The following is a 19,562-nucleotide window of genomic DNA, read 5'->3' on the forward strand; positions in this document are numbered from 1 at the left end:
AATGAGAACATGACAGCAAGATTAAATTTGGTTTTTTTTTTTTTAAGAACTCAAAATCTAAGCAAACCAAATCACCATAAGAAAAAAAACCAAACTACTTCATGATGGAATGAAATTATCCCTTTCAAAAAAAAGAATCACCATAAGAAAAAAACCAAAAACCTCCCCCAATCATTATGAAATAACACTTTGATTCTTTTTGTTTTAAATAATGCTTTTGATCTTTTAACTATTAATATCATTAATTCTTAATTAAACAAAAACTAAATGCAACATCACATAAGCAAACCAAATCACCATAAGAAAAAAACCAAATCACTTCATGATGGAATGAAATTATCCCTGCTATGAAACAACACTTTGATTCTTTGTGTTAACATCGTTAATTCTCAATTAAACAAAAACTAAATGCTATATCACATAAATATTTTAGAACAAATATGCCCCTTATATCATTTTTTTAAAAAGAATTAGATAAATTTTCTTTAAAAGAATCTACTTATCCTTCTCCCGAACTTGATCAGAACTGCTTACAGCATTCTTATTGCGAACTTTTTCACTTGATCCCTGACCTGCTCACACCCTTCATCCCTTGTGTAAAGTTACCGGTACAGGTTGGTAGTTAGATGCAAACACTATCTTGTTTTTTTTATATGTCGTTTCTTAGAAATCAAAGGAATCTTAGTTTGAATGTTATGAAAATTTAAAGTTAAAATTGAAAACCCTAAACTTATTTCTTAAAATAAAATTTATTTTCATCCTACTTTTTATTTCTTCAATAGTTTGAGAATAATTTTCTTTGAACAGAAAGAATTAAAAGTAAATTTTTTATTCAGTGATAAATATTTCACTGAAATTGGATGAAAACAAGATTTTAAACGAAATCCACTGTTGAATAACAAAATTAGAAAAAGAAACACAAATCAACCCATGTTAAAAACAAGATTTGGATCCCAAAAAAGATAGAAAACTAAAAAAAGATAATATCCGAAAGGGAAAAGGACCTTGGCGAATGCAGCCTGCATGGGATCAATGTTAATGAAATCTTCTCCTCTTCAAAGGTAGTGACTAAGAAACTTTAACAATTTCTTTATATTTCTTTTTTCTTTTGAAATCAAAGTTTCTTTATTTAAAACAGATAAAGTTGCGAGAAAAAGAAAGACAAAGCAAAATTCAAAGAGAAAAGAAAAAATTGTTGAAGCAACACCAAGGAAAAAAAAGGGAATTGGAACAATGTTTGTTGATTATTACAAGATTTTTCAAGTGGACTAAAATGCAAAATATGAAAATTTAGAAACAGCTTATCAAAATTCTTTTAGTTTTTTTTTATTTTTTTATTTTTTTGGTTTAATGTTTCTGGGAGAGAAGAAAGATTGAGCAGTGTTTTTAGAGGGTATTTGAGTCTATAATGTTTATATGATATTAGGTTACATTTTTTTAACGGTTAAATAACTGTATTCACGGTTAGAAAATTAAAAATAGTATTTTAAGATAAGAAAAATCAAAATATTCTTTTAGAATGATCAAGGGAAGGTTTTTCACATCAATGTCTATGAATTTGTCAATTTTCTACCCTAATATATGAAAATTATTCTTGTCTTAACAATTCTTTTCATGAGTGCATCAGTACGTGAATGATACCAGCAAAGCGAACTAATGTTTGGAAAATTGCCCTATATATGGCCTTAATGTTAAATTTTCTTAAACTGTTCGAACAAATCCAAATAAAAACAATATACGAGTAGATCATTGTACAAATGATTTATGTATCAATTATCTCAGCTTGTCAGTAGAGTTAAAATATTTTATCATAATGTATATGTAACTATGTGTGTGTATATATAATTAAAATTATTTTATACATTCACCATAAAGGTTTTATATTTTATAAATATATTTAAAAATTGTCCATGTTTATTAAATTATAGTTAAAAAGTAAATAAATGAAAATATTACTTAAACCCGTTTATAAAATTAAAAAACTTTGAGACCAATAATAATCGATACAGAGTTACACTTTAATTGTAAAAATTTGAAAAGAAATAAAAGTAATCTTACGAACTGTACAAGTGAGTTAAAAAATTGGCACGCGTATAACCATAAACCATTTAAGCCAATTCGCAATTCGAGGAATAATAATCCAAGAAAGGCCTTGAAGACCTTTTCAACTTGAAGGCTGGGAAAGAGAAACAAGAGCCAGAGCAAGGCCCAGCCCGTGATTCGCCTATGGACCCTTCAACCCAGAGCTTTCGTTGAAAAGAAAGGGGAGATTGTGTGGAATTTGGCAAAGCGGAAAGCGGCAGAAAGACCATAAGCAATGGCGACCATAGCAGCACCACAACACCACCACCATCCAACATCGCTAGAGGAAGTCCGTACGCTTTGGATAGGAGACCTCCAGTTTTGGGTCGATGAGTCCTATCTCAACTCTTGCTTCGCTCACACTGGCGAGGTTCCCATACTTGTCCCCCTCTCTCTCCTTTATATACTCAAAATTTATGTATCTATCTATAATATTTCTGGGTTTTCTTTTTTTGGGTATTGGAATAAATTTTGGTCGTTGCTTAATTTGATGACTATAATTTGTTGTGGGAGTTTTTCTAGGCTGTCTTTATGTGTAAAACATACGAAAATGCTGATGGTGGTAAAGTATTTTTTAGATGTAAAAGGATTTCAAGTTTCGTTGTGTTCTTAGAATTATCTGTTCACATTTTGTTCAATAATAAAATTATAAATTGAAATAGGATCCTATCCATAATTGAGTTTTTTTGGGCCAAATGTCAACAGTTGAGTAGATATGAATTTTATCAAATTATTATTAAATCACTTATGAGTTCAAGAAACAAAAAATCACCTGTATATAGCACATGGCTTAGAAGCATGTGCTAATTTTTTTTTAAACATCTGCAAAGCAATGTGACATGAATTAAATAAGGACTGTAGTGTGTGAAAGCAATTTGGCTGCCACTGCAAAACATAGGAGGGATAACTGAGAGGTTTCTAAAACCTATGCGTTAATCAACCCAACTGCCTTTTGCCGCAAGTAATTTCAATGTGCACAAAGTAAGAGCCAGGTTACAAATCTGACTAATGCTCAGCTGATAAGAGCAGAGAGCTAAGAGAAGAGCTTCACTAGATTGTCAATTATCAGGCTAGTTGAATTAATATTGATTATAGGATGCTAGCAATAATCTGTCTTGGCTTCTACCATTTGTTTTATCCTATTCAGTTGCTCTAACCTCACCTATTATGCATACCCGTTGTTGGTTCAAGCCATCATCAAACTTGTGAAAACTCTGGGAATTGCATTGGTTGCAACATTCACAATAATTCAGTAAATTTAGAATTCAGGTATTATCAAATTCATCAGATGCTAAAGTTCAATGATGTATTGTTTCCTTTACCCTAACTCAAAGCTTGTAGCTTTCTAGTGGATGTTGCCTTCAAAATGAGCCATTATTTCCGATCTCTGCAGCTAGTCTCAATAAAAATTATACGTAACAAGATCACTGGCCAGCCTGAGGGATATGGATTTGTGGAGTTTGTTTCTCATGCGGCAGCAGAAAGGATACTGCAGACTTACAATGGGACACCAATGCCTGGAACAGATCAAATGTTCAGGTTAAATTGGGCTTCTTTTGGCATTGGAGAAAGACGTACAGATCCTGGGCCTGAGCATTCTATTTTTGTTGGGGATTTGGCACCTGATGTCACAGATTATCTATTGCAAGAAACCTTTCGAGCTCACTATCCATCTGTTAGAGGTGCCAAGGTTGTGACTGATCCAAATACTGGACGCTCAAAGGGATATGGATTTGTTAAATTTTCTGATGAGATTGAGAGAAATCGTGCTATGACCGAGATGAATGGTGTCTATTGCTCAACTAGAGCTATGCGTATTAGTGCAGCAACACCTAAGAAGACCACTGGTTTTCAGCAGCAGTATGCTGTGGCAAAAGGTTTTATTCCTTTCATTAACTTTTGCCAAAAGAAAACTATAGCCAGATTCATTTATTCATTTTCTTGCCTCTGAAATCATGTCACTCTTCTGTTTGGTCCATTGCCCTTGTGTGGCTGCGCTCAATTTGATTGTGCTATCCATTATTACCTGGGTGCATGATGAAAAAACGGCATCACTTGATAATTTTAAATTGATTTGTAGCTACTCATATCAATTCTCAAATCTACCCCAATGTCTGTAATGCAGTTCGCTCTTTTTTCTCTTGCTTAATAGTGATTTGATGAAGCAGTAAAGCAATGAAATTAATGTTATTTCGTACACTTTGAAGATCACATTGCTGATATGTTGCTTTGAGGATATTTTCTCACAAGAATGTGTTTCTATTCATAACTTAAATGTCGCACTTGTTTGGAATTCTTGCTCTGTATGCAACTTTTTTGCTAATTCCATGTCAATTGAGGTTTATTTATTTATGTTCACATTGTTTGTTAGTTTAGTTGAGATGTGGACTTGATGTACATCAATGTTTATACTTGTTCGGGGTTGGTGGTCTAAGGACTTGACTACCTGTACCTATATCTATCTTTATGTTGCTCTTTGGTACTGTGGCCATACTTGATATTAGCTTCATGTATGTATGAAGACTTAGTGACTTAAATGCATATGAAGGAAAGAAATTCTAAAATGCACTTACCCATGGATATGTCTGCAGCTGTATATCCAGCTCCAGCATACACAACTCCTGTGCAGGTGCTTCCACCAGATAATGATAGTACTAACACCACGGTTAGTGAGGCATAGGCAAGTTGTTTCAGGAATTATCTCTTATCGCTTTGACTAACTGTCCTATGTTTTGCAGATTTTTATTGGCAACTTGGATCCAAATGTCACAGAAGAGGAACTGAAGCAATTATTCTCACCATTAGGTGAGATTGCATATGTCAAGATTCCTGCAGCCAAAGGATGTGGTTTTGTACAGTTTGCAACCAGGTAACATCAAGTTCGTTATATGTCAAGATTCCCCTAGTTTTTGTTTTTAAATGTCAAGTTTGTTAGTTTTTTAGAGTCTAAAGTAGTTTTATATTTATGGGGCTTAATTGTAATAGTTTATAAATCTAGGCTTCTGTTTGGTATTTTACATTTATATTAGGTTTGTGTTAAATGTCAAGTTTGTTGGTTTTTAAAGTCCTGCATAGAATAGGAGTTCTACTTCTTTTAGGATTATGGTTGGTAGTAGCCTATTGTTGCTATTGTGATTGTGTGATGCCATCAACCATAGGTGACTCCTAAGGAGCACTAGGTGTGGTGCTTAGATCTTCTTTATTCTTGGTTGTGTGATGCAATCAAGGAACCCTAGGTGTGAAGCTTAGGTTATCTTTTCTTTATTCCCCTATGCTGTCATGGGGCAAGGAGGGAGTGTTTATTAAATCATTTATGAGCTAGAATTTATTTCATGAGTAAATTCTCTTTAATTTATTATCTAGATGACCTGTTACAGTTTTCTTTCCCCTTAGACAAGAGTTGTATAAAGATTAATGGTGAAGGCTGATGAAAAATTTAGCTGTAAAAATAATCAAGTAGGGCTGCCTTTTGTCTTGTGTATTTTAGTTAAGTGTTTTGGTTGCCTTTCCTTTATCTGATCTGATGCTTAATAACTTCTGTGACTTCTCTATTTTTTTTCTGCAGGACATCTGCTGAGGAAGCTATACAGAGGATGCAGGGACAAATGATTGGTCAACAACTTGTTCGCATTTCTTGGGGTAGGAGCCCAACAGCAAAGCAGGTGATATTTTGTATATCAAATTCACTCTTTGATTGAGTTATCTGCCAAAATAATTTTAGCATTATGTCCCATAGCATTGATTTTGGTTATATTTTGTTTCATTTGAACTCCCTCCACCCCCCTCCGCAAAGAGGAAAAAGAAAGAAACCTGTTATTTCATGTCAAAAATGGTAGGAAATGTACAGTGAACGAATTTACAATAGTAGATGCTCATTATTGTCATATATGTTTATGTGAACTGCTATTTCACTATATAAGGTTGGTAGGTTTAGATGAATATTGTGTCTATGGTCAATCTTCTATTAGCAATGAATGCTACTTTGCTTGACAATATATGGTATTACTTATTTTAGGACCTACCTGGTAGTTGGGGTGCACAAGCCGATCCAAGTCAGTGGAGCGCATACTATGGTTATGGACAAGGCTATGATGCTTATGCTTATGGGGCTACCCAGGATCCCTCACTGTATGCATATGGTGCATATGCTGGCTATGCACAATATCCTCAACAGGCAAGAGGTTTTGACATATTAGCGTCATCATTGCATCTAACAATTACTGCTGTTAGTGTTTTCTCACAACAAGTTATATTAGTACAGATATTTAGAATAACTTCGCAGTGTAAGCTACATACACTTGCAGTCGTTATTTTCTAAATCTGACCATGTTGGATTGTTGGTAATTACATTAAGAATGAATGATGCAGAACAGGGGAAACACTTCACGACATCGACCATTTGTGCCACTGCTTGTGCACTTTCCAAGCCTTATTGATGTTATAGTATCATTTATAGTGTGTTTTTATAGAATCAACTCAGCTTTCCCCATACTTACTACTTGTGTCACTGTCTTTGCAAAAGCCCACATATGTAATCTAGCCACTGAGAAGTTTTGAAGTGCATAATATGACTTGCAGTTACTGATCTGAATGCCCTTAAGAACATGAGGAACCTTTTTTACCTAGCTGCATGATGTTTAAAATATCAAGTGATTTGCTATTCTGAATGCCAGTAGGGAAGCTACAGTAAATGAAATGAAACCCCAATCTGCTTAAAATTAACTATGTGACTGATGCTTGATTTGCAGGTTGAAGGTTCTCAAGATATGGCAGCTATGGCAGGTGCTTTCCCAGCTCTAGAGCAAAGGGAGGAGTCATATGATCCATTGGCTACACCTGATGTTGATAAGTAAAGTTTCTAACCTCTGGTTCTGTTAATTGTGGGTTAATTGTTTGTTCGATGATTAATTGAAGTCTTTGGTTGTTGTTGCTAGGTTAAATGCCGCCTACCTCTCTGTCCATGGAAGTGCCATATTAGGCCGGCCCTTATGGCTGAGAACCTCCTCCACATCGCCACAAGCTTGAGCCTATATTTACCTGTCTTTTATTAATGGTGATCATCACACTTCTGTGGTTACGTGGAAAATCAAATTTCTCGCGTTTAGTTGCAAGAATCACCCGACAGGAGATGAGAGAAAATGACAAGGATTTCTAAAGCCTGATTGCTTTCTGCTCACATTTGGCACACTTGTAATGCCCTTAGGATGAACATTGACGCATAATTGATTGTAGCTTTGTTTATTTGTTCAACATTTTTCCGCCGTGTTGGTCCCTCGTATGTTTTCTTGTTACATTGATAGGAGAGAGTAGAGGATCGTATCAGGGTGGATTGAAACCCAAGCTGGTTGGAGATCTTCAAAGTTTTAGGGTGTTCATATAACGAAATATTGTAACATGCGATTACAAATGGATACCACCCAATTTAATCGGAGAAATGTTTCTGAAACTACCATAAAAAATCTTATCTTCTGCTTGAACCGAAAAAGGACTTATCCGATCGTAGGGAGTTATAAAACTTCTGGTTTCTAAGAACATTTAGCCTAAAGCCACAGCAATAGTCTTGTCATCCCAGCGAAAGGCATAGTAAAATCCGACAATTGTAGGAACAAGATAGAGCCAATGGCATAAGATATTATTTTCTGAATTCTCAAGTCTATTTTCTTACTGTAATTAAAAAAATAAATCACAAACACTAACAGTTCATCTCAGTATTTTTCATACTGAGGTGGCTATGCCTCAAATGGAACAATTTCCTCTTCCAAATACCATATAGCTAAAACATTGCAATGACAGCATGAATGTGATTGAAATACAGGGGAAAAGAAGTGGGGATCTTAAAATGGGAACGAAGGCAAAACTGTAGCTACAAATTTAGAATTTAATGTAATTGCAGGCTTCTTGAATCATAGATACTTGGCCAACCATGGCAGATCCTTTGTGTCTTTCAGGGCAAAAGCCACATCATCACTGCCACAGAGCAAACTGAATTAGGTTAGATGACAGGGTTGCCCAAACATTTTCCATATGTTGTCATCTGATTATGCAATGTCAGTATACTTTGAAAGACGAGCCCAATTATACATTACAACGATTGTGGAAGCAGGAAGTTATTACATCAAAATACAAGGATAACAGAAGATGCAAACCAATTAGCCACAAGCTACATGCTAGGGTGACCTAGGATCCTAGGCAATTCAGTTTAAATAATTAGTCCACGAGATTTTAGCTGAAGTACAGCTGTATGTCTGCAATGTCTGGAACCCTCTTTTGAACTCAAATAACATTAAAAAAAAAAATAAAGAACAGCTTTATTGGCACTGATATAGAGAGCTCTAAGGTCAAGAACTAGAAAGGCCAATGAATTTGGTCAAAGTAGATCTTTACTATTGTAAGAACAACCATGCCGAATATCTAAAAGTTAATTACTAGTTATCAGATTAACAGTCCCCTCAGTGGTGCCCACGGCTTACCGCTCAAGTAAATTATAGCCCACCATCAAATAATGCTTTGTGTTGCATGTTCAAATTGTAGAAAGGCATCTACGTAATACAAAGAAATTGTCTACGTAATTTGTTATCGGAAGCATGCCATAATTGCTGTTGGCTGAAAGCTTGCTAGAGAACTAACCTGGGAAAATTGAGCTGCAGCTTCTGCAACCTGTGCCTATCTCCTGGTTCACACAGGATAATTCTGCATTCTCCAAGCTTGCAGCTGCCATAAAGGAGAAGGGATAATAAAAAGAAAAACCAATTACATATATAATCTTTTTCCACACCCATTAAGCCACGATGGCCATCCATTATCTGAATTGTATAGACTCCAGCTGGCTTGATTTAATACCTTAAGGAACATACAAGTTCACAGAACAATTGATACATGCGTTCATCCAAATTCATCAACAAGCTTGTATTTTTTTAATTTTTTGGGTACAAATTTGCTTGTATTATTACTTAATTGGTACAGAAGAAACAAAAATAAGGTAATGAAAGCAAAGCAGAATAACTTTTTCTTAGTGATTTTTGAAATATTAGGGCTTAAAACAGGCTTTAGATTGAATAAAATAGGTTCTTTGCCAAAGCTAAACCTAGTGCAACTAACTGTAAAATCCAATGGTAACATCAACCTTCTTAAACAGAATTTTCAGACTCCATGGCTTAAAACAGGATTTGCACCATCAACGCATAAAATTTCCTCAAGGATCCCACAAATAAATATAAAAAAACAAATTATTGTCAGGCTAGTCCCCAAAATAACATGTAAAAATACCATTTTAGCATACAAAATGGTGAACCATATCCTCTCTATTGAGTTAACAAGACAGTAGAAGATGCTTACCCAACTTTCAAAAGTGTGTCCCAACCAGGAAATGCTTCTCCATTGCTTGTGCAGAGACATGAAATAGTCATTGCCAACTGCAACATGGAATCTTTTAGAAAATTTGCACAAACAGAAGTTAACATCCGATCAACTAAAAATAGTACCTACTAATTTCATTAGAGCATCAAAAGAAAACACCAATACAGAGAAACCCAGCTACCTTCATTTCTTGTAGAGATGTGTTTTGCAATCCGGGATTCAGTTATGTACTATATCTAGTCTCACCTGGAGTAAGGTTTTTACTTACCACTAACTTTTTGAGAGAAAATACCATTAATGTGAAAACTGATAGACTAGAGTTTCTAAATCTTTGCGAAGGACAATGCAAAGGTGAAGTTAGATATGCTGGATAGGTGAAAATAATAGTACTCACTGTACTTGAGGAATGACACCTAAAGATTCTAGCATCAAAAGTAAAAGATCATAGAAGAAACAGGGTTAAGGTGTCGACCTTTTCAAAGGTAGTTTCCCCCATCCCTGTTTTATAGAGCTCATAAACCATTGCCGTTAAGAAAATTTTACTCAGTTTAGAACAACTTTTCATTACCTGCAAAAGAATATGCATTAAGTTATTTCGTAATGATATAAAAAAACTGATGCAAGTGTAAGTCCTTTTCTCATGGCTAACATATCTCAATTAAAGAATAATATAATATAATATATATTTTCCGGACTCTGTGAAGTTCTGAATATACACCAACCTTAAAGAGGAAGGTCAGTTAAGAACCCAAGAGATAGAGTTCAAAATGAAACTAGAGCAACTGTCTTAGAAAGTAGGTCAGCCTTTCTCCTGTCTGTTATTAAATCTTCTGTTAAAAGATCGGGTGCCTGAGTGAAAGTAGGAATGCCAGTTCTTGGTAGGCTTCTATAATGCCAGCTTCAGGTTTTAGATGAGGAAAGCAATCCCATCAGTGTGGTCAGTCCAGTCAAGTTCTTGACTTTGGTCAAACCTAGCCTATAGAACTTATAAGCTCTAAATACTATTCAAAAAAAAAAATGTGGCAGAAAAGGCCACACAACCGGCATCAAAAGTTCCCCAAAAATATAAGGTTCTAAGATAGTTTGGGTAGGCTCATTTCATCATCTGATGCAAGCATTCCCTGCAAATAGTCCAAAAATCTACTGGAAACTTAATTCCTCGTTATTTAAATTTCCAGAGGTCCAAAGGGTATAAATCTGCAAAAACTTTCTAGAAATTTCACACCGCTATAAATTCAAACCTTATTCAAATGATTATGCTGATTTCCTTTTCTCCTTGAATAAATTTGACTTTACTAAGGTGCAATGGCAAGAAGATAATTTAAGAAATCTATACTAATGAAATGTTCCAATATAACCTCACCATAACATCACAACAAAGCAACTAGCCTTCCATGACTAAATATAGTATTTGCTGTTCTTTAAAATGCTATTTAAGGAATGATTTGTCTGTCCACATCTGTTCTTATCTACAAAGACTTCTAAGGATGCAGTTGGAAGATAAACATCAGAATCACAGTGAATATAATACACGATTCACTTGAAAACAATGAAAACCATTGCTAATCATCTCCCTTGGAAGTGCACAAGTAAGAAACAGAAAGACAACTAAAAATTGTAATTTGCGGATATATAATTGATCTTCAACTTACTTGTACATGAGGCGCCTGGAACATTTCCTGAATGGCTGCATCAACCTCGGCCATGGTAACAATATCTTTCCCTGGGGAATGGTAAAACATATATTTATTTAGAAATCAGAACAACTGCTGAGAATTGTGTGAATGTTACTGATGAACTGACATGCAAAATACGGGTAACAGTACTTATTCATCTAAAACAAACATTGTGCAGCAGAGTATGCTATCAAAAAGCAGAAGAATCCATAGAAACATCCGGCAGTAAAAGCACTATGATGCCAATGGTGAATGGAAATATGGTTCTGTAAACCTAGCAAGCTAAGCTATATCTTTCATAATTATTAGAACCTAAACACATTGTAACTACAACTGTGCTAATAAATCATTTAAATACCAAGATGAACATCAAGGTCTCAACTTTCACTAGCACAAGAGCTCTATCATATGTGCCCATTTGTATAATCTTGTGATAAAGAACACATTCATCACTCAATTTGCTGGTGGGATCAAAAAAATTGTGCCCATAATCTACCTTCTAATTAATAGAAATGAAAATCAATCATACAGTTTAATTCTGAAAGTGTTTGATTTATTATCATTAGAATCCAAAACAAACTTTATTTAAAAAAATATTTAAGTAGTTGAACAAAACAAATATAGAATAAACTCAAGCTTTCATAACCTTTACAATGTAACATTTGTAGGAAAAAACACAGAAATGTAAGGAAATTGCACAATAATAAATCATAAAAATAGACTGAACTTTAATGTTATTTTACATATCTGCTAATGATTAAACGAGACTAGGGGCAACCATATAGACTTTCAATAGAATAGTAAGTAGAAAATACTATAGGCACACCCTGTTTGAAAGGAATACAAATAAAATTATTTATGCAGTTCATGGAGGATATAAGTTTTAAGTTCCTGTTATATGCAAATTAATACATACCCTTAATGATTTGCATTTTCCTCCTTTTAAGGAAAGAAGAAAAAGCAGTTGTTTCTTGGGGTTCTTAAACAAATACAAGCACAGACTAAACCCTTTATCCAAGCAATAGGACATAATCAATTTTTTTATTTGTCTTGCTCCACTGTCTTTGCTCCATTGTCTTTGCTCCAGAGACCAAGGTCCTTACATGATAGCCCCAAGTAAATGAACCAATGTAATAAACAAAAACAATTATATCTATCCCCTCGACTTAATTTACCAGGCCCAAACATTGACTTAATTTGATGCCTAAATAGTCAAATAAAAAAGAACAATATGCTATAATAATGCATCTTAACTTTATAAAACTTGGATTTTGCCAGTAACATTAAAAGAGATAAAAAGAACAGCCTATGGAAGAGAAGGCTTGCAAAGGCTTTAGAAATCATACTTCTCCCCCTTCCTTATCATATGATGGAGCAAATGTGTTTAAGCTATGATTTGTCATTTTAGATTTATGACAATTAGCATCTGCCACAGTATTATCAGGTGATGCCTAGACAAGGGAAGGTCATCTAATACAATAGTAAGATACCAAACATTCTCTATAAAGTGAATGACAGTTCGACAGACCTCCGCAATTTACATATAGGATGGATTAAAAATATAAGTTTATGCATTAGCAAATGCACATATTGACATTTAAAAAGTCAAGTACCATTTGCATCTGTGCCTCCTATAGGTAAATTGCAGCACCTTTTTTTTTTTTTTAAAAGGGCACAAATTACAGCACTTGAGGCATCAACTGTAGTAACACGCCACAAATGGTACTTGTCTGTAGGCATGTGTAAAATGTATCCAACACCTCAGCAATGGCCTTAAATTACAGTTCTAATAATTCTAGAAAGCTTATTTACCTGTAGAAGAATTCACAGTTGAAATTTGTTTCTTGATACGATAATCTGCTATTTCTGCTGCACGCCTGCATATCTCTAGAGCACGGCGTGCATCCCCTGAAATAGCTGCTACCTGAAATACACATATGACATACTTGAAAATAAGGTGGAGAGTAGTAGTCTTTTTGAAAAGTAAGCATATCTTTGGCATCAATTTTAGTAGATGAAAATAAACCATGAAAACTTAATTTCATGGAAAAACAATAACAAGTGGACTAACCTTTCTTGAAGCAAATTCTACAGCTTGCTTTTCAAATGCGTCAATTCCTGTCAAACGACTTGATATGATTTCCTGAAGCTGCTGATAATTATAGGGGCCAAAGCAGAGTCTCTGAATACCCATTCGGCTTGAAATGCGAGGAAGCAACTTCTCTGGAAGATCCATTGTATTTGCAATTCCTGAATTCAAAGATAAAAAATTCATATCAATCTATTATTCTTATCATCACCATTGTCAAGTACCACAGCACACAGCTTTTCAAAATTCCTTATCAAGAAATAAGCATACCTATCACAATTAACTTGGAATGTGGCTTAGTAGGCCAGTCAAGAATGTTGTATAGTACCTGTGATTTAGAGAAAGGCATGGTTTTAGAACTGACAAATTCTTTCAATCAAAATAAATAAACAACAAAACACCGTTGGTTGCATCATAAAACAAACAAGTTACCGACTGGTTTCTGGTTACAAGAAGATCAAGTTCATCAATGAGTAGAATACAAGGTCGGTCATCCTCCTTGCCAATTTTCTTTCCATCTGAAAAACGTTCATTCAGTGACTGCAGAGCCTTTTTCCAACTAACCCTATGTCCAGTTAATGCTTCATATATAACCTATAAGATTATAGCATATAAATATTAAAAGACAACCAGAGATACAGTTATATAAAGGTGAACTAAAGCAGTTAGTATATTCTGTATTACCCTATAAATATTCTCTGGTGATGCCAACTTTAGACCATTAACCTCTACAAAACAGTAAGGTCTTATGCTTCCTGCATCAACTTCAGACTTGAGGTTTCTCATTACTGCCAATACACTCATTGTCTGCAATTGCATGTGAAATGAAAAGACGAAATAAGTAAGTCTCCTTTTCTAATCAGCCTCAACAACAGATAATATCAGCATATTTGAAATAAGAAGAAAAAATTGTGTTGAGAAAAGCAATGGACTATACTTTGCCTGTTCCAGGAACACCATGAATATAAAGGCAACGTCCAAGACATTGATCATCGCAGATGGCACCTTTTACAAATGCCATTATCTCCTCCATTTCCCTGCACCATAGCAACTTTGCATTCAATGTCTCTAAAGAAAAGCTAAAATAGACAAGAAAGCTATCAAGTCTCACATACTTATTCCTACAAGGTAATGACTTTGGCAATGTTGCCAATAAAAGTGTTGCTTTTGCCCTTTCCAGCTCAGTCTGCTTGTGGCATCTGACATGCTCTGGGATTTTTTTGGTGCCTATTTTTTGAAGTCCAAAGAAATGGCCTTTCCGAGAGTTCTGTACCAATCAAATAGCTGCCTAAGTATCTTGCAACTACCAAGGACCAAATTAAGAATGTGCAATAAAAAGAGATTATCCATACTGCAGCCAGATGAGCCGTGGACAGTCTGGCTTGGGCATTCCTTGTGCTTTCCTCTTCATATTCCGTATCTTCATCTGTTCCAGAGTCAGCTTCCTTGCAAGAATTCCAGTCTTCATCATCGTCAGCATGTTCATCATCCTACAAATAACAAAAGAAAAAAAAAATAATTTCAACACAGTATGAGCTCTATTTTAGTAAAGTAAACCACTTGAATGGAATTGAGTTTTCTGACTGCTTACTGCTTCATCATTATCAATCTCAGCTATACGCTTGAAACTGTGCCAGTGAATATCATATTCATATTCACATAGAAAAACATCATCCCCTTCATCATTGGCCTTGGCATATTCTTTGGGGCTCATAACATTACAATGCCTGATGATAGATTCCATCTGCAGTGCCAATGGTTGGAAACCTTAATTCAGTAAACTCCTTCAGAAGCTTAAGGCATTAGGATTCATTCAGTTTCAGTTGGCAGGAAATTAATTATCCTAGAAAGGAGAGGAAGAGAATACAACCTCTTTGAATCAATTACTACGAAGAAACCTGCTATAATACATCTCTTCAAGGCAGGCTCTTTCTTATTTTAACCAACTGTGCCGAATTTTTAAATCTTTAGATTTATCTCCTAAGACCATCTACTTGATGGATCTACCTTTGGACTAGATAACCACAGTAAGTTCTTATGGCTGCTATCTTATCAATTGAGGCAATTAGTGTAAGAGACATATCTAGGAGCTGGGTTGAATGATATGTCTCTAGCTTAATGGGAGACTCAAGTCAGCTAAGCCCTAATCTCAACTTGACTAAACTGGAAAGATGGGGGAAAACCCTAAAAAATATAAGTAGGGAATTGCAGGCTTGACTCTGCAAGTATGATCCTTATCCAATATCTATTTTTACTAAAGGGACTAGTAAGATTCTACAACTTTACTATAGGCTGTAGAGGAAGACCCTTTTATTGTGGATATTAACATACAAGCCCCTTATCTGCCTGGGAATAGCAGCATCTAAAACTTATCAGTAACAAATATAACAAGCACATATACTGTATGAAAACATAAATGCAACTATTAAATTGTACTCAAGTAAGGAGCTTCTTCAAGAATAGAGAAGGATGATCATTTCTCTTGTCATATAATCAACCAGGAAAAGAAAATTCGCTAAAGACATCACACCGTCGACATATTCTCACATACACAGTTATAGATGATCATTGCTCCTCTAATAATAAATTTACAATCCAAACAGATATTATCCATTACCTCAATGTCAGCAAAATCATTTGTCCGATAAAGCTCCCTCCTCAAATTATGGGTTTGCCTTCCACTTGCAGTCTCTTCTGGTATCATATACCAACGCCCCCGGAACCAAAAGCTACCATCTACTTCTTTCCACAAACTGCACAAATCCAACAAAAAAATTCATCTTATTTTTGTCCACATACATGATTAATCACCAATAGACAAAATGCAATCCGTTTATACAAATTTAGCCAAACCTCTCTATACGGGCAGCCCACAAATCACTAGAAAGCAGCTTTTCCCTTAGAGTTCTAACCCGCTTCTTCCCCTCTGGAGGCTCAGGAAACTCAACATATTTCCCCAGTTTTTGAGCCTGGCAAAACCCGCAAACCCAATCCCCTTCAGGAACCTCTTTCAATGGCGGCTTCAAGCATTTCAAGTGAAATCCACCTAGACAATCATCACACTCAATCATCACTCTCCTCCCTACCTTGAAGCACACTCTACACTCCTCCATTTCAGGAACCTCATCATCCGAGCTCGCGTCCTCTCTCCTCTTCACATACACATCATCTCCCACATCAAACTCACCCTCATCATATAACACTTTCTTATAATAAACCCTCTTCTTTTCCTTCTTCTTCGAACCCCTTGTAGCCATAGCTCTTGGTACCACAGTTTTATCTTCCCCTCTTTTCCTCTTAGTCTCCAAGACCTCCGGTGTCGCTGAAGACAATGTAACCTCAACCTCAACCGTTCCCTCACCCAGCATACCCAACTTTGCGGTTTTCCTATTCTCATCATTTCTCTTGCTTTTTGGGATTTTCGGGGTTTTTGGAGTCTTTACCCTCTCGCCATTACTCTGCCCCTTTCGACTTTGCCCCGAAAATTTCCCAATTTCTTCCAGAGCCTTTCGAGGCGTCTTTGGATCTGATTTTTCATATTCTATGGAATCCTCTATGGGTTTTGAACTGAAAAGCAGCGAAGTTCGGCGCAAGGATCGGCGAAGAGGAGGCTGGAGAGGGATTAGGGATTGAGGGGTTTGAGGGGAGAGAGAAATGGAAGGAGGAGAGGACTGTACTTTGAGATTATTGGGGGATTGTTTGGGTTTTCTGGGGGATTGAAGCTGTTTCTTTGGAGTTTCAGTTGCCATGGTTGCTTTCACGGACGGACTGACCGACGGACGGTGGATATGGAAGGATTTTGGCTAGGGTTTTGCAGAGAATAGATGGCCAAACGAGGAGTCTTTAGAGAGGAGAGAGAGAATTGGCGGGAAATGTTCCCTCCGTTTCCTACGCCTTATGAACATCGAAACGTTGCGTGTTGCTGCTCGGTTTTGGAGAATGTCCGTCTATTGTTTTGTGCCCTTTGTGCATGTATAAGATTCTTTTTTCTCTCGGTTTTTGGACTCCATTTGTTCTACACAAATAAGTTTTTGAAAAGTAATATTTTATATATATAAGAGAAAAGATCTATAGAACTTATTATAACATTTTAGGTCACAATATGCTTAAAATATTTACAAATAAATAAAAATTAATACCATCTAAAGCATAATTAAAAATATATAATCTCAAGTTCAAATTATCTATAAATGTGATTATTCAATCGACATTGATTGACTTCTTAATGTATATAAAAAATTATAATATTTTAATTTTATTGAAGTAATTTCTGAATTCCTCTCAGTAACGGAATGTTTAGATTTAATATTAAAATGTGAATAAAAATTTTTATAAAATTAACAAAGAGTCAAATTTCACTCGAATTTTAAAAAGATCCCTATTCCAATAGGGTTTCAAGCCTTAATAAATGCCACATAACTCAATTGTTAAAAGTCAAAAAAATGCCAATATCTTGACAAAAGCGGCTATCGAATTTCCATACTCATCCCTAATCACACCACTTGAGGCAACCAAGCCAGGTTGTCTCTTGGCACTACTATCAACATTCGGCTCAACATACTCATTTTTAGGCTTCTCCCCTGCTATTACAACTTCCTACTTCAGTCTATGAATATCTCTACCCAACATGTCTCACGCCTCCATAGGCATACCCACGTTCGAGGGCGTGGTGTCCTTAAAATTTTTTAGTTTTTATATTATTTATCAAAGGTTTAAGGTAAATAATATTTTAATGAATTCATTGCTTTTTATTTTTTTTTTTTTTTGCAATTTTATAAGAAATGGGGTTAAAGACTTCAAGTAAAAATAATTTATCAAAAAGTAATTTATGCATTAATATTTAAATATTACAAGGAAAGATAAAAAAATTTCCTTTTATAATTTAAGATTTTATTAAAAAAATTAAAATCTAAACAACTCTTCTTATCTAAAAATTCAAGTCCTTCCCTTTCTCAATCCTTGGTTATGTTTTTCATTCTCTCAAAACAACTCATCTAAGCTTCATTTGTAAGTAATTTTTAACTCAAATTAAGTTTTTAAATACTTAATGTCTAAATTTTTTTTTGTTTAATTTGATAATTTGGGTTCATAATTGTAATCTAGCTAATAAAAAATAGTATTGCATGTCAAATAATATTTTGATATTATGAGTCTTTTTTTTGAATTATTTTGTAAATATATTATTTGATTTTTTTATTTTTGTGTTTAACTTTCTGTGAGTTGTGAATGCTTATATTTAGTTTTTATCAAAAAATAAAAAATTATCATATTATTAATTACTGAACTTGATAATTTGCTATATAAGAACATAGTTTATTTAATTTTAATATTTTAATTTTATGCTAATGAGTAGTAATTTTTAACAAATTTTATAATTTTAAATAAATAAACCATAGAAAGATATTTTAAAAGAAAAAAAAATTATCTCATAAGACTCAAATACTGAGCAACAACAACAAAATTCTATTAATGATAGTACTTAACAATATTCTTCTAAATAAAGTCATGTTGAATTTGATCTAAGTATTCTCCCAACAGATATTGGATTGAGGAAAAAAAAAATTTAAAAGTCATCCTAATGATACCAGTAAGAAAAATTCATGAGTCTGCCTTTGCATGCCTCCTTTGCTTTTATCTAAACTTGTTGTTTCGCATTGGAAGGCCAAATAAAAGAATTATCAAATAAAGTTTTATTTCTCCAAAACCATAGCATCCAGATTGCATGTATAAAAATAATAATCCAAAGGATACCCTCCACAAGATCTTTGCATGTCAAATTCTTTAGCACCCATGGCTTTATCATCATGGAAAAAATCATTACCATGCACATTTGAACGTAATTGAAGCCAAAGAAGTTTTGATTTACCATAATCTCACAATGCATACACCAAAGTCTCAGCTAGAGTACTGCAACGAGAACATACTGCACTCAATTGCAAATGGCTTTCAGGAGTCACTCCAATGTAGGGAAATCCTTGTGCAAGATGCACCAAATAAGAACTCTAACCTTACTAGAACTTATTAACTTCCACACAGACTTCCAATGGCTTGCTTTAGAAAATGAGTCGTAGTTCATAAGCTGATTTAACAGTAAAAACACCATCACTTGTCAATTTCCAAACCCCTGTGTCTATAGTTGTACTACTTGGATCAATTAAAATCACCACTATACTCAAATGACATGTGGTAAAGATGAACTAAGTTGCTAAATGTCCCAATTTCCATACTCATCACAATAGCTCACCACAAGTAAATTAACTTTTGCTTTAGATAAATCCCTTGTTGCAAAAGAGAAATTAGGTTCATAATACAGTCATTCATCAAGCCAAAATTTTGTAGTATGTCCATTGTTCACATTC

The 19,562-nt window shown here is 34.6% G+C and overlaps 2 protein-coding genes and 1 non-coding gene across 3 annotated transcripts; 1 reads left to right on the forward strand and 2 right to left on the reverse strand.

Moving 5' to 3' along the window:
* Positions 1 to 2,249: 2,249 nt before the first annotated feature.
* Positions 2,250 to 7,332, forward strand: LOC110412236 (RNA-binding (RRM/RBD/RNP motifs) family protein). Its single transcript, XM_021422755.2, has 8 exons — positions 2,250 to 2,452; positions 3,476 to 3,959; positions 4,674 to 4,747; positions 4,821 to 4,951; positions 5,648 to 5,744; positions 6,098 to 6,256; positions 6,831 to 6,931; positions 7,017 to 7,332. Exons 1-8 carry the CDS (start codon positions 2,318 to 2,320, stop codon positions 7,105 to 7,107), a joined length of 1,272 nt encoding a protein of 423 aa, XP_021278430.1. The 5' UTR covers positions 2,250 to 2,317; the 3' UTR covers positions 7,108 to 7,332.
* A 382-nt stretch (positions 7,333 to 7,714) lies between these two features.
* Positions 7,715 to 17,199, reverse strand: LOC110412743 (origin of replication complex subunit 1B-like). Its single transcript, XM_021423358.2, has 16 exons — positions 16,057 to 17,199; positions 15,821 to 15,956; positions 14,795 to 14,947; positions 14,556 to 14,693; positions 14,319 to 14,470; positions 14,141 to 14,240; positions 13,888 to 14,010; positions 13,636 to 13,797; positions 13,474 to 13,531; positions 13,186 to 13,364; positions 12,927 to 13,038; positions 11,091 to 11,161; positions 9,911 to 10,006; positions 9,418 to 9,494; positions 8,710 to 8,793; positions 7,715 to 8,049 (listed from the first exon to the last, which is right to left on the reverse strand). The coding sequence occupies exons 1-16, from the start codon at positions 16,950 to 16,952 to the stop codon at positions 7,986 to 7,988; spliced, it is 2,601 nt and encodes an 866-aa protein (XP_021279033.1). The 5' UTR covers positions 16,953 to 17,199; the 3' UTR covers positions 7,715 to 7,985.
* On the reverse strand, positions 14,810 to 14,887 carry LOC149527436 (small nucleolar RNA snoR28). The gene has a single exon (XR_016351030.1). It is a non-coding gene; the product is annotated as a small nucleolar RNA snoR28 (small nucleolar RNA).
* Positions 17,200 to 19,562: the final 2,363 nt, after the last annotated feature.

This window comes from Theobroma umbraticum, unplaced genomic scaffold (genome assembly GCF_002168275.2).
Source record: "Theobroma umbraticum cultivar Fairchild unplaced genomic scaffold, ASM216827v3 scaffold_95.0, whole genome shotgun sequence".
NCBI classification, from domain to species: domain Eukaryota; kingdom Viridiplantae; phylum Streptophyta; class Magnoliopsida; order Malvales; family Malvaceae; genus Theobroma; species Theobroma umbraticum.